The sequence below is a fragment of the Microtus ochrogaster genome, linkage group LG2 (genome assembly GCF_000317375.1).
Source record: "Microtus ochrogaster isolate Prairie Vole_2 linkage group LG2, MicOch1.0, whole genome shotgun sequence".
Classification (NCBI taxonomy): Eukaryota; Metazoa; Chordata; class Mammalia; order Rodentia; family Cricetidae; genus Microtus; species Microtus ochrogaster.
In genome coordinates, this window is record NC_022028.1 from 7,270,467 (window position 1) to 7,285,218 (window position 14,752).

Sequence of the window (14,752 nt, forward strand, 5' to 3'; positions counted from 1 at the left end):
CATGCATACACACATACTACAAAAAAAACCCTCCAGAAATATCTGATCAGGAGGGACAGGATAGACATGCTTAGCCTTTTTCCTCCACAGTGAACACAAACATAGCCCTGGAAATGAGGCAAAAGACTCATTTTCTTTTAAGCAACCTGCTTAGGGGCCCAAAGGATGGATGGCAAAACACAGCGGCGGGGCTTCACGTGTTCCTTACCCAACAGAAGGTGGCACTGGCCCCTATTCCCAAAGCCCAGCCTAGCCAGATGGCAGCTCAAGTAGGCTTCTTCCTGGGACTGAAGACAAGCCTGTCTGTATCAGGTAAGACAATCTCACTGACCCCCACTGGGTGCCTGTTCAGAGTCAATCCTCAGCACTGAGGCCCTTCTACTGAGATATGGCCAGCAGAACCTGTAAGAAAAAGAAAGAAAAGACAAACATGTTTGCAAAGAAGAAATAAACTGGTCCCTGTTTTCAGGGCACATGGTCATGTCTGTAGAAAAATCACAAAGAAACCAGTATCTAAAAAAACTCTTAAGACTAATGTGGCAAACTACAACATCAGACATACACATACCAAGACTGCTGGTATTTCTGCAGATTAGCAGCATGTGCCAAGGCCAGTCACAATTCTGTATATTAACAACATGGAGAAGCAAATTCAAAATGTAATGCTGTTTACAGTCACCTCATAAAATGAAACAGATGTAAATATAAAAAAAAATCAACTGGATTTGAATCCTGAAAACAATCAAATGCTGATGAAAGAACTTGAAGGAAACTTCTAAGGTTAAAAAAGATACTCTGTATTCATAGGCGGCAAGACTCAATATAGGTCAAGGCATCCAAAAAGCTACTGTAGCTCTTGATCATCTACCTCTCTGAGGCCCTCTATCTACAGACAAGCTTATCCCAATAGTTATGTGGAAAGTCCCAGGCCCTAGGAGAGTTAAACCTAGAAAGGGACAAAGGAGAATTATCCTACCTGATTAAATCCTGCTGTCTAAATGTGATAATCCATGCAGCATGGATTTGACACACTGGGCGCATAGTTTAAGGAACACTAGAGTACTGTAAGTACATCCACGTAAATATTCCTGTGACCTGACAAAGGTTCTAAAGCTTTGAATGGAGGAAGGACTTTACAAGTAAGGTACTAAAGCAACTAAGCATCCACGGGCAAACAAACTCAACCTTATGGAAGCCACAGCTCAAAACCTGGCCTGGAGCCATGGCACTTGGCTCCTGATGACCTGCGCTGATCTCCAGCAGCCACCCCCATAGCTGCCCTCTGACCTCCGTGTGCATGCTGTGGCATGCATGGACCTCCCCACCCCCCACAATAATTATGAATAAAACTTAAATAGCTCAAAATGACACTACATTTAAATGAAGAAAAAGGTTTCAGAGCCCAGAATAAGACAAGATTAGTTCTTAGACTTCTCAACAAAAGTACAATCCATAGAGTAAACACTAGAGAATGAGGGTGTAGCTCAGCTATACAGGAATTCCTGAGCATGCAAGGGGGCATGGGTTTAGTGCCCATCAGGGAGACAGACAGGCACACACACACACAACCATCAGAGAGACAGACGCACGCATGTGTGCGCACATACACACAAACGGGTTGGGGGGGATGAGACTATGAACTGGGAACTCAGCACTTACCAACACACACACACACACAGAGGTGGTGGGGGCCTGAAACTGGGAACTTGGCACTTACCAAAATGAACTATTTTGTTGTTCTGGGAAAGTTCATGTGAAAAGAATGAAGACAAGCTAGTGACTGTGAGAAAAGCTTCTGCAAAACCACACACCCAACACAGCACTGGCACATTCATTTTCAAGGCAGGCGATTCATGGAGACTTTTCACCAGAGACCAATGCAAATGCCGTGTGCAGCTGCTTTGCATCAGTAGCCACTGCGAAATGCAACTTAAACCACAGAAAAGTAGCAGTGGCTATGAGAATCGCTAATTTTTTTTTTCAAGACAGGGTTTCTCTGTGGTTTTGGAGCCTGTCCTGGAACTAGCTCTGTAGACCAGGCTGGTCTCGAACTCACAGAGATCCGCCTGCCTCTGCCTCCCGAGTGCTGGGATTAAAGGCGTGCGCCACCACCGCCCGGCGAGAATCGCTAAAATTTTAAAGTGTCATCAAGAGCCGTGGGATGTACAGAAACTAGAGCACCCATTTGCCCCTGCCAATATAAGCAGAAAACACACTCTAGAAAAGAGCAGTTTCTAGAAAGCCAATGGGAGCCCCAGTGTTTAGCCTCCTGAGCTATTTATCGCAAAGAAACGAAGACATCTTCACATAAGCCAGGCTCGACACATACTCATTCTGGCTTTATATTGCTCGCCAAGCCCTGGAACTGAATACCCTCCAAATTGCTGCATAAACAGTGTTTTAAAATAAAAAAGATTGCATGGAGAAGTAGCAATAAAAAATTTATTGGCGTTTACAGTGGGTTGGATGAACCTTGAGGAATGGTGCTGACTGCAAAATCTAGTGCTCCAAACTTCTACACACACGGCATTTCTGAAATGATATCATCGTAGAATTAAAGGGCAACCATTAGACAAGGTGGAGGGATCCCTGCCTTGGAAGTGTGTCATACTGCAGCTAGCTCCAGATGCCCTGGGGGGACTGTTTCACAGCGCTGGAGGTGAGGTTGGAGGGCAGTTTCTCGTGAATTCTCTTCCTGGCTCGCAGATGGCGACTCCCCACAGCCTCAGGCACACACGGGCTGGAGAGGGAAAGGCACTCTGCCCTCTTCTCTAAAGGATCTCATGGCAGGGGCTCCATGTGGCCTCACTTGAAAATGTCACGTGGGCTGAGGGCTCCAAGATGGGAATTTTGAGGAGACACAAATTGATTTTTCAACAACCAGACTAACTTTGTTTCTCGCTATTTCATGTATTAAGAGTTGTTACATATAAACACTTAGCAAGAGTAGCTGAGAGATTCCAAGTTCCTAATTAGCCTTTGTCATTGTGTCTTTTATATGGCAATAACAGTTCATCAGAGAACTTCTGCTCCAAAAGAAATGGCAAAATACAGGCTCAGACCAATGAGTCCACTAAAAATACGATAAAAGAATAGTAGATGAATTGTATCGATGTTATTCTCTGTTGGTAACAGTAAACTACATTTTTTTTAAATGTGAAAAAGCCTCTTATTTCCTCCAAAGCTACAATCATTTCACTTTTGCTTCAATCGTGAAAGGACTGAAAATATTTGTGTGACTCTCTTATTTACTTTTTGTGGATGCATTGCTCCAAATCACCAGTTCTACCGTTATTGGCAGTTAGTGCCCTGATTTACTGTGAGGTGAAGAGAACGTCACAGGTGAGGGGAGAAGAACTGACAAGAAGCCTCAGAGGCCAAGAGCAAATACTGTTTTTGCAGAAGATGGGAGTTTGGTCCCAGCACCCATATCTGTTGACTCATAACCACCTCTAACTCCAGCTTCAGGGCATCCAACACCATTTCTTGCCTGAAAACCCCAATCCTTGATTGGACCAGCTTCTTAGCTCCACAGCCTTTGCCAGATGCAGATGCCTCTGGCTACTCACAGTGTACGGCTCTTCCTTCCTTTGGCTTGGCCTTTTCCTTCTTCAGTTCCTTTGAACTTCTTCAAACCTGAAGCACTGACTTGTTTATTTTTTTTCCGGATCCTCCAGTTTTAACAAGAGAGCTGGTTGAGTCACATGGTCTACCATTATGACAACAGAATTCTACACATCGTTTTATGAAATAAAAAAAAAACAAAAACAAAAACAATGGAAGCACTTGAGGTAAGGGAGGGCACCTTCACAGAACCTTTGAATGAAAAAAAAAAAGCACCCAATTCTTTCAGCATAACCAGTTCTGTTTGATCCACGTGGGCTGCAATAGTCTCTCAATGTCATGGAAGTCATTGTGGTTGAGTGTGGGGGAGGGTGCGTTCTAGTCTTATCAATTAGATTATAGAGCGGTGTTAAATTCTTCAGTTGTTTATGCACAGTGTGAAGATTTTGTAGGAAGGTGACAAATGAAGAAGGCTCATAGTATATTTGTCTGGGTAGACTTTATTCACATAAAATTTATCAAAGCAAAGTCATTAGCTACAAGTTCAAACAATATGGTCAAAATGTATCTCCTTTAACTTAAGGCACTCCAAGTTTCCCCAAAGCACTCAGTTTTCACATGCTGTTGGAGAACTGACCCAGTGCACACCGAGCTTTGTTCATTTGTAGCGTCATAAATTAACAATGAAATAAACCACTCTACATAGGAGGAATTAAAGCCAAACATCCTTAAAGCTTACAAGTTGGGCACAGAAGGGAAAGAGCCCAATTTCAGTGCAAAGGCATTTGATCCTTTAATATTCCAAGACTTTACCTGTGACTTTACCTGTGGATTCTTAAAGTCACCTACTGGATAGCAAGGCTAGCAAGCCCTTCTCACACCCCGCTGCTCCTATGGAAGAGCCTGTATAACAGCTGGATAACATCAACACAATTGCCCCACTACTAGAAAGTCAAGGTACAGAGCTGACTCATGAAATTAACAAAAACACACCAACACTTTCCTACCACCTTTGGGTACTGTCATCAAGAGCTAAGTACTTCCTGAAGTCAATACTTTCTCCTGAACAGAAAGCAGAGCAGAATTTAGTTAATCATTTGACAGCATACACACGCAAACCTCCATGTCAAAGGCTAGCTTCATTACAAGATTTTCTCAGAGCAAAACTGGATTCTCAAGAGCTTTAACAGCAATACACTGTTTCAAAGACACAAATGAATTAGCACAAAGTTCAATATGATAATCTACTTAAATAAATACTATTCTTATTTCCTGAATAAGCACTTTATAAAACATTACATAGTTCTAGTATTCTGAGAATAAAAGACAAACTAAATACATCTGATGCAAGGGCTAAGACACCAACAGGACTCCTTTCTTATCCTACCCTTTCTAAAAACTCACTCATAGGCTGGGTGCCCACCTGTATAAGCCACAACTGAGCCAACAGAGTCACTGAGACCCACAGCACTGTAGGACTACACCTTCTTCAACTCGTGTTAAATACTCTACTGGCAGACAGCTAAAAAAAAAAAATGTATGCAGAAATTTCTCTACTATTTTATTTTATAAACTCTTTATCCTTTAGTATCGGTGGTACATGTAACAAGTCAGAACATTTATGAACAAAATCAGTCCTATTCTGTTTACAAAACACCCATTTTTAGGATCAACAGCATAGATTATGTATGGAGTACAGAAATGCCTCTCAAAACTCCAACACTGGGAGCCAGATACCAGGCATCAAGAAAGTAGCAATGAGCCAAGACAATGCAGTCTCTCCGAGATGCCCAGGAGGTGTCACTGCCTCAAATGCTTGACTGCGCTGCACACTTACTGTGGCGCCATCACCAGGAGGTGTCACTGCCTCAAATGCTTGACTGTGCTGCACACTTACTGTGGCGCCATCGCCAAGCTAGTTTCATGTTAGAACTTAAAGATCACTCTAGTCAGCAAACCACTGGTCTTTTCTCTAACAGACATCACGTGAGCTGTTTGTTCTAATAATTCTGGTGCTGAGAAACAGAGCAGCTAGGGAGCGAAGGCAGTGCTTCTCAACACACCTACGGTTCTTAGTGAAGGGTTAAGAAGAGTCCAGTGAGGAAGTGAGCAGGGTAGGGCAGGGCTGCTCTGCCCCTTAGCACAGGAGCACCCACGTGACCACGGCGAAGAAGCAGGAGACACCAAACTCCACTTTACACTTCTTACCACTCTTCTATATGGAAGGCACATTAAAGTCTCAAAAGTAAATATAAAAATCCTGATCTCACAGCCTTGTGTTTTTCTACAGCATTTGAACATTTCCAATAAACATGAAAACTGAAAACTAACAGGAGTTTTTAACTGTAATATCAACTTGTGAGTTGACGATAATATACAACTAAGGTGTGCAAGAAGTGACCTTTCCTGACAGCTCTGCGCTGGCACATAGTCCAGTTCCCTTTGTAAGTCACAAGACATTCATACACAAACACACTCACGCACACACACCTTACCCAAAGACATTAAACACAAATAGGGGAAATGATTTTTCTCTATTTTCTTTGAAATTTCTTATTAACAATAATATCAAAAAATGTAGCTAAAACCACAAGGTCTTGGTACGTAACCCAGGCTGGCCTGGACTCAATCTCAAGGTCCTCTGCCTCATCCACCCTGCCCCCAACTATTGGACCTACAAGGGGCACTCACAACCAAACCCAGCTCCAAAGACGACTTGTGACTTGTCAACAGCTCAGGGCCTTAACAAGCTCAGACTTTTCATAGTCTTAGTTGGTTTTTGTTTGTTTTTAGCAGCTTTACTTAAAGTGATTTCTTTATGCTACCGCTCCACTGTGTGGCTAATCCACTTATTAACCATCACAGAATTTCCTACTTCAAGGGTTTTCTCAGGTCACACACTACTTAAAGGCAAATATAAAAATATAGGCAACTTTTTCACCAGGATACACAAAATTCACAAATTACATAAATATTTCCCTGTCACTTACAAACATAGAAATTTGTTAGAAAAGCATGCCTATTAAATTCTGGTGTATTTTCACTGAAAGTTAGATTTTTATTGAAAAAGAAAGAAACTATACTATTTTTCTCAAAGGCTCGTGTTAGTGAAACAGGTGGTCTGCAGGGATCCACCAGCAACTCTACCACTGTCACGGTCATTTATATCAGGTGACACTCCAAAACAAGACACAAGAAAAACCAGAGTGGCTTTAGCATGTTTGTCTTGTCTTTTGACACCTATCTCTTTATGTTGTAACACCATTGCTTGCATGGATCCTTAGATTTAAAACTAATAAGACACCATAGGTTATGCAATTAAAGGATCATCGTCATCTTCCTGCAGCTGAAGGCGTGAGAACGGACGGGTAGCGGACGTTCTGTTCTGCATGAATATTATAAGGCCTGTCAGCATGGTTAATACCAATAGCGCACTGATGACAATCCCAATGATTTCTGGGAGGTTAATGCACCACTGGTCCACTAACAAACACTTGGTATGGCTGAACGTTCCGTTATTAGGATGCGGTTCGAGTCCCAGTATGTGGCACATCATCGGGTAAATATCCACGGTGTTAACAGTGCTCTGCCGGTAACCTTTTCTAAAAGCAGGACCATGGGCAGCAAGGAATGGATGCATGGTAGGCAAAGAATTGTCGTAGCCATGGTCACCTACTGGAAAAAAGACAAGATTATGTTATTAAACATCAGTCATTTTGTTACAAAATAACTCGTTCACTATAAATACACTAGCTTCTTAGCAGTCTAGTTCCCATTCCTTAAGATCCTGACTGGCTGCACTGCAGAAGACAGAAATGAAATCTGTATTTCCTTCAGCTTAGGCTTGCCTCCTTTTCATATGCACACACCACTCTTCCCAATGAATCATGGCTTCAGACTGCAATTCTTCTCTACCTGATGTACTTATGTTTCCGTCCTACTCACTCACTTACCTTCCCATCTTCCGTGCTATTGTAAAACTTCACTGTCAACAGCACGGGCAGCTTAGAAGAATGTTCAAGTGTACAAATCCCATACACTGTGAGACAGAAGCCTGAATGGGAGGATGGGACTCCAGGTTCAACTGTCTCAACTGTTCCAGTAAGAACTACCATAGCACGGCGTATCACTGCTCACTGCCAGCTAATAAATACCTCAAAAAATCAGGCAGGTCCGATAGGTGAGGGTTTAGAGAAAGCATTTGTGTACTGACTGTGAAAGAAATCCAGCCAACTCTAGCTTGTAACTTCAGAAAATGTCTGGGCCAAAGAAAAACATGGCTGACCATGTCTGCTACAAAGCTGACCCCAGGCTCCTCCGCTAACAACCTTGTCTATCAATGTGTACTCCCTTGCATTGCATCAATTTCCATTCTAGGAATATGGAGGCTGGCTGCAGCATTGTGGGACTGTTACAACAAGTCTCCAACGATTCCACTACAATTAAAATTTTAAGTAAGTATCATGGAAAAAATATTGGGAGGGAAAAGTCCCACAAATCACGCTTGTTTATACTTCCACACTGATGGATTGTAATGGTTTTGTTCTCTGCTCTGTATTTTCCAAGTTTACAAAGTAAATATTTAAAACAACATAAATATCAATTTTACATAAACTCTCTTAGCCTCTTACCCTTGCCTGATACTTCCAAATTCCCATCCTATAGTTTGCAACCAAATCTGGTCCTTCACCTGCTTTGTAAGCCAGCGTTCACTGCTACACACACCACTTCCGTCAGTGTGCCAACTAAGCAGAGCCGTTTTCCTGCCAGAAAAACAGCTGAGCAGCTGAAACACAGCTGGCCACAAAGCCGAACACATCGCCTTGCCTTCTAAGGATGGTGGCTGACCCCTGCAGTGTACTCCTGTATCGGAATTCTTAAAAGTCGTCTACAGACGAATAACCTTCCTGTGAGACAAGACATGTAACTGACCCCACACAGCCAATGTTTGACGAGCAGTGCTGATGTATCTACTTTGCTAACTTGGCTAACCGTTTCCTTTGAACCCCTGCCCAGCAATCCACAGAACCACAGCATACAAGGAAGTGATTTCATCATTTGGGAAAGTCTGGGGGTCACTCGGGCAAAAGGAAAAGGAGTTAGAAAGTGAAACAGCAGCTTTCCGTTAGTCACACAGCCTCTTAGTGGAGAGTGAGACTGTGGACATTGTAAGTGGTGACCAAATCAGTCACGCGAGAACTACCTTTGCAAACCTGAATAGTATAGACAGAATGAAATCAAAGTACCTGCCTTCCAAAGCCAGGTCACAATGTATGATATAGCCTTGAGATTACAGAATACCAGAAATAAATACTTACACTTTAATGATGACTTATTTAGTACAATTGTCCAGCCTTCATCAGCAACCAAAATAATAGGCTGAATTCGATCACTATGTTGGTAGTGGAATCTGGCAGGAATATCTTCTTTGAGATAAACATTCATGTGAGGGCTACAGTGTTTCAGTTTGTCATAAACCTCTGTTACATCTGTAAAAGGGATAAGAAGGGGAAAACTGTGACTTAGAAGCAAAGCTATATCTGACTAGTGTAAATAGAAATACAATTTATTTAAGACAATATTAGCTGGTTAAATCATTTTATTCTCAAAACAGAGAGCAATCATGTGGCAGTGATGGGCATACACACAGGATTTTCATTCATATCTCTTTTCATTATGTAGCCTGTGCTGGGTGTCTTAGAGAGGGAACAGTTTTACAATGAGTATCCTAAGAAAATATAAACTGTGTATTACTACTGATTACTATCACTGGAAGAAATGTCCATCTTACTCAAAGAGCTACTTACTTCTTTTGGGAAGAATCGCAGCCACAGGGGTCAAGTCTATAAGACTGTAGTTTGAGGGGTCGATGCAGGCGTCCAGATGTATCAGTCTGTTCTCAGAGCACTGAGTCATCCCGTGATCACTTGTGATGATCACATTAAGGTTTTCCCACAGTCCTAACTCCTTGAGTTTTTGTACCAGATCACCAATAAGGCCATCTATTTCTCTCAACACCCTGCTCATGTTTCCTTTATCTTCAGGCCCGTATTTGTGGCCGCTTGCATCTGGTTCTTCCCAGTAGAGCGTGGCGAAGGTGACGGGTGGGTTGGAACTACTGAGCCAGGAGGTGACATTATTGAGTCTCTCCTCAAAGGGCACTGAGCTGCTGTAGCTCATAAAATAGGAAGGTGTAGTATTGTGGATGGGCACATCAGTTCCGGGCCACATGGCAGCAGCACTTGATCTGTTTCCTTGAAGCTGATTGGTCACCCAAATTGGCACTGCCCCATCCCACCAAAATGGATCCTTATCATTAGACTCAGAAAAATGTTTCTTTGTGACGCCATCATACATGGTGTTGGCCACAATGCCATGGCTTTCCTCGTATAAGCCTGTCACGATGCTGTAATGGTTTGGAAACGTTTTTGTGATAAAAACGTTTGTAACATGTTCCACCAAGACACCGTCTTTGATAAAGTTCTGGAGGTGAGGAAGGTCATAGTCCTTCAGGTAGTCAGCTCTAAAGCCATCAAAGGACACCAGAAGTAACTGCGGTGTCAAGCTATAGGAAGAGTTACCTCTACAGTCGGCGACAAGTCCCAGAAATAAAAGTATTACTAATAACTTCATAACGAACACGTTGAACATAGCAGCTAGGGCTCCTAAAATATAAAAACACAACTAGGAATTAGTAACATTACTTAAGTTTCAGGAATTTAACCAACAGAAGAGAATTAACAGTTACAAATTCTTGACATCCCAGCTTTACTGATGTCAACTTAGAACTTCAATTTAAAGATAACAATAAACTTGAAACACAGAAAAAAAACTGCCTTGCCTCGTCCAGTTTCCAACTGATACCCGTCCCACACATCGTCAAGCTATGGAGGGAACGTGGGACATTTTTCTGTCCCCTTAAACATTCCTGCTTATCGATTTTGCTCATCCAGAGCAGGAGAAATTATTCTAAAGGTTTATGAAAAATAGATAAAAATATAAGAATGATTCTTTTGTTCAAAATACAAATAGTTCCAAGCTTCCAGGAGTTTTTCTTAGTTTTCATAGCTGTAGGAATTCCACCATGCTGGCTCATCACCAGTTTGTATTTATGAAAAAATACTGCTATCAAATAGAGACAAAATAAATGCTACCCGAGGAAAGAAATCTCATTGGACATTTGCTCCAATTTTGACATGAAGTTGACTAGCAGACAAAATTTATAAGGACTTGGATGCCACAGTAACGTGAGAAGAAACTGAAGTTACTTAAAGAAACTTCATCTCTATATCACTCTTAAACTTTCATTTACTGCTTTAGTTATGACTATTTTTTCCTAATTTTACAGATTCACGGTTTTTCTTAATTACTCTTTAAAAATGATCCGTTGGTTACTGGACTGATCATGTGAAATTTTACAGTGTCTAAAATGTTTCGAATATAGTTACATCTAATGAGAAATGAGGAACGCTGCAATCAGAGCTGGGCCGCCACGCACAAAAGAATTAGCATGGTGCCCCGTATCCTACCACATGGAAAACTTAAACCCATCACAGACCTGCATGAAAGCTAAAGCTGTAAAATTCTTAGAGGAAAATCAAACAGTGAATCTTCATAAATTTTAATTATGTCTAAAAACTTAGATGTCATGCCAAAAACACAAGCGAAAGAGGGATTCACAAGTGGTGGCTTCCTGTGTGAGTCTACTCAGCTGAAATGCTTAGAAGGTGTGATTCCACAGAGACAGGTCAGCAGGCATAGTTACTCAGGGGTCGGCGTGTGCGAACGTGTCAGTAATGCCAGTGGGAGGGAAGTTTCTCTTGGGGGTGGTGAAGAGTGCTTTCAGATTGACTGTGATGATGGCCATAATTTTATACAGCTGTACATCTAAATGAGTGTATTCAACGGCATGTTCTTATATATCAATATATTTTCAAAGGTCAAACTTTATTCTTAAATGTCCCACCACAAAATAGCAAACATCTTTATCATCTCATTTTACCTCAAAAATGGTGTGAATTATCTCATAATGCAGATTTGGCTGTTTTAATATGAGAAGATTTTGTACTACTTTCTATATGCAAAACAAAACCTGTATTTGTCCTTTTCCTACAAAATACAAACGAAAACTCTTTCTTCCCCAAATCCTGAAGAGAAAAGGCTATTCAATACATATGCTACCACAGAGCCCAGGAGCAGGAAAACTCCGCAGACTGGATACAAAAGCAGTCCTTGTCTTTAAGCTTAGCACAGCATGCTTTATTCTAACACCAAGCCCTCAGCTATAAGCGAATCACCAGCAAAAAGGTCCTCACACTATTTTCAAAGAATAAGATAGCCATGGTTCCAACAAGAAAATTATAAAATACTGCAAGAAATTCTGTAATATCCCAAGGAATAAACAAGCAGATACATCTGGACTGCATCCCACAGCTTGCCAGTAACTGGAAATACGATGTAGTCTCCAATTTAGAAGACAAAACATCCCTTCCCTCCTTTGGGTTGGCTGTCTTGCCTGGATGCAATGAATGTCAATCAACTCTCACTGAATCACCTAGGGCATTAAAGGCTTCGGTTGGGGTTGGATGAGCGCAAGGTAAAAGCCACTTTCCAGTATCAGAATTCCATCTGCTCTGTGGTGCAATGAAATACAAAAGTGGCTTTAAAATAGCGTTATCCGCCGGGCGATGGTGGCGCACGCCTTTAATCCCAGCACTTGGGAGGCAGAGGCAGGTGGATCTCTGTGAGTTCGAGACCAGCCTGGTCTACAGAGCTAGTGCCAGGACAGGCTCCAAAGCCACAGAGAAACCCTGTCTCGAAAAACCAAAAAATAAAAATAAAATAAAATAGCGTTATCCATTATTACCTGTGTGCACAGTGGTGGGTTACCCAGAGATTTTTATTAAGTGTTTAGCAATCTAAGGGAAGAAACCCAACATCCCGAGACCTTTCTACATCTTAAAAAAATCTAAAATTCTAAACGGCCCCTCACTCCTGTCCCCGACCTCCACTGTTCTAGACCACATAAGATTTTCCAGCATCTTCAAGTCAGGACATCTATCTTGTTTTTTTTTTTTTTTAAATATTTATTTATTTATTATGTATACAATATTCTGTCTGTCTGTATGCCTGAAGGCCAGAAGAGGGCACCAGACCTCATTCCAGATGGTTGTGAGCCACCATGTGGTTGCTGGGAATTGAACTCAGGACCTTTGGAAGAGCAGGCGATGCTCTTAACCGCTGAGCCATCTCTCCAGCTCCCAGGACATCTATCTTGTATAGATGTGTATAAAATGCCGCTCTTTAAGTACTCATTGTAGACCCAACAAAATTTCTTCCCAAGTATGCTGCGTGAAACTGATTTTAAAATTAGTTGATGAGAAAAAAAAATTAGTTGATGAGAAAGGGGTGGGTACTCGAAAGCGTGGAGTTCCTTAAAACTTAGAAATCTCTGGGAAAACGGGAAGAAAGAAAAGGCGTTCCTGCAGCAGACCGGCCCTCTAGAGTCGTACCGAAGGTGCACCGGAATTTTCCGGTCACGAGCTGGTCAGCCCTCAAGGCTCAGGGCTGGGACCAGCGTGGGACCGGTTGTTTGTGCAGCGCCTGACCCAGCATCCGGCATCTCCCTTGGCTTGCTCTCTTAGTTTTTTAGGACCGGAACATTCGACAGCAGGACAGTATTAACCCCGGGGCGGACGCCGCCTGGCCCGCACGCCTGGCCCCGACCCCCGTCCTCACCTCACGCCACAGTTCCCAACCCTCCACCTGCCGGGGTCGGCGCCACCTCCCCGAGCACCCCCGCGCGTCCCCTCCAGGCGACCGGAGCCTCGCGTGGCGAAGGGAGCAGAGGCTCTCGCGGTCACTCCCCTCCGCCCCCGGGAAGCTGAGGGAGGGAGTGGCATTTCCCTTCGGACTCACCCGCAGCCGCGGCCACCTCGGTCCGACGCGCGGAACTAGGCGCTAGCGGAACCGCGCGCTCCAGGCTACTTGCGGGCGAAGCGGACACCGGCGGAGCGCGGCTCGGCCGTGCGCTTCCTGGGACGCCTGCGCAGTAGCGGTCGCCCACCCCGCCGGGGCCAGCGGGACGCCGCGGAGACCGGCGCGGTTGGGGCGCTCCCAGTGCGCAGCTGCCGGACAGGGCGCAGAGCGGCTGTGGCCGCCGCGGAGTCTGAGACGCCTACCTGGATTGGACGCCCCAGCCAGCTGTGAATGGGACTCCCCTTCCCATTGGCTGGTTTCACGGACCTCTCGGAGACAGGTGGAGTTAAACTGGACCTAGGGGAAAAGGTTTGCTCCTCTGTCCCGCCCTGCCCTCTTCTTATCATCAGAGTTATGAGTTCCCAGTTTTAGCCAGAAGATGAGAAAGTCCCTTCTGCCTTCACCTGTACAAGAAAAGAAACTCTGAAACAACCAGTTCACTTTTCTGGGCATGTTTTTGCTGTTTTGGATTCTTCTTCTGTTATATACTATTGCCTGCAATCCTAACTAAGAATCAGAGTCGTCAAACTAAGTGTGTTCCAGTTTTCCCTTTCATACAGCTAGAATGTGTATGTGAAATGCTCTTGCCTTTAAAAAGAGTATCAGTCATTTAAAAATCCAACTTACACTTAAGAGACTTGCCAGAGATAGATTTACTTAATGTTTGTGTTGTCCAGGCACAACTGACCGAGAGAGGCTGGTACTTTTCTTTGTATCTGTAATGCCCAAAGATGAAGCTGTCACTAATAAGTATTTATTAATTAAACTCTTTGTTGGATTTAATAAGGTATTTTAAGGTACTCCAGATTTAATATTCCTTTCTTCTGCTAAAGTGCAAGGGCCCAGAGAGTATTCTTATTACTGAAGCCACACCAGATACTCAAAACTGTACGATGGAATGAGTTAAGGATGTCGTAATCATACGCAACAACCTGAAGTCTGAAAGCTGAGCTGTGAACCCAGTAGCTGGATTTATCCGGTACTTGCAGTGGTTGTCACTGAAAGCCAGACAGAGTTTGATACCTTGGTCTGACCTGAGGGGATAGCCATAACTAAGACCACGGGTGTGACAGAGGGAGCAGTTTGAATCGGAATGTCACCTGTTTGATATTGGTCTACCTTGATAAACTGATTCCAGTTTCAAGCCCCCGATAATCCCGGGTGCTAGAAAGTGGAGCATCTTGGATCCACAGGTCGTCTCTGCTGAAAT

General features: G+C 43.2%; 1 protein-coding gene across 1 annotated transcript; it reads right to left on the reverse strand.

Moving 5' to 3' along the window:
• Positions 1-4,046: 4,046 nt before the first annotated feature.
• Enpp4 (ectonucleotide pyrophosphatase/phosphodiesterase 4) lies at positions 4,047-13,653 on the reverse strand. Its single transcript, XM_005359809.3, has 4 exons — positions 13,483-13,653; positions 9,372-10,229; positions 8,883-9,053; positions 4,047-7,239 (listed from the first exon to the last, which is right to left on the reverse strand). The coding sequence occupies exons 2-4, from the start codon at positions 10,213-10,215 to the stop codon at positions 6,875-6,877; spliced, it is 1,380 nt and encodes a 459-aa protein (XP_005359866.1). The 5' UTR covers positions 10,216-10,229; positions 13,483-13,653; the 3' UTR covers positions 4,047-6,874.
• Between the last annotated feature and the right edge of the window lie 1,099 nt (positions 13,654-14,752).

Bases quoted from the DNA above. Each gene is read 5' to 3' on its own strand.
- Enpp4 (XM_005359809.3), bottom strand. From the start codon at position 10,215: ATGTTCAACGTGTTCGTTATGAAGTTATTAGTAATACTTTTATTTCTG. The intron at 9,054-9,371 runs GTAAGTAGCTCT...TCCCTTTTACAG, and splicing joins TGCGATTCTTCCCAAAAGAA to ATGTAACAGAGGTTTATGAC. The intron at 7,240-8,882 runs GTAAGTATTTAT...TCTTTTTTCCAG, and splicing joins AAATAAGTCATCATTAAAGT to TAGGTGACCATGGCTACGAC.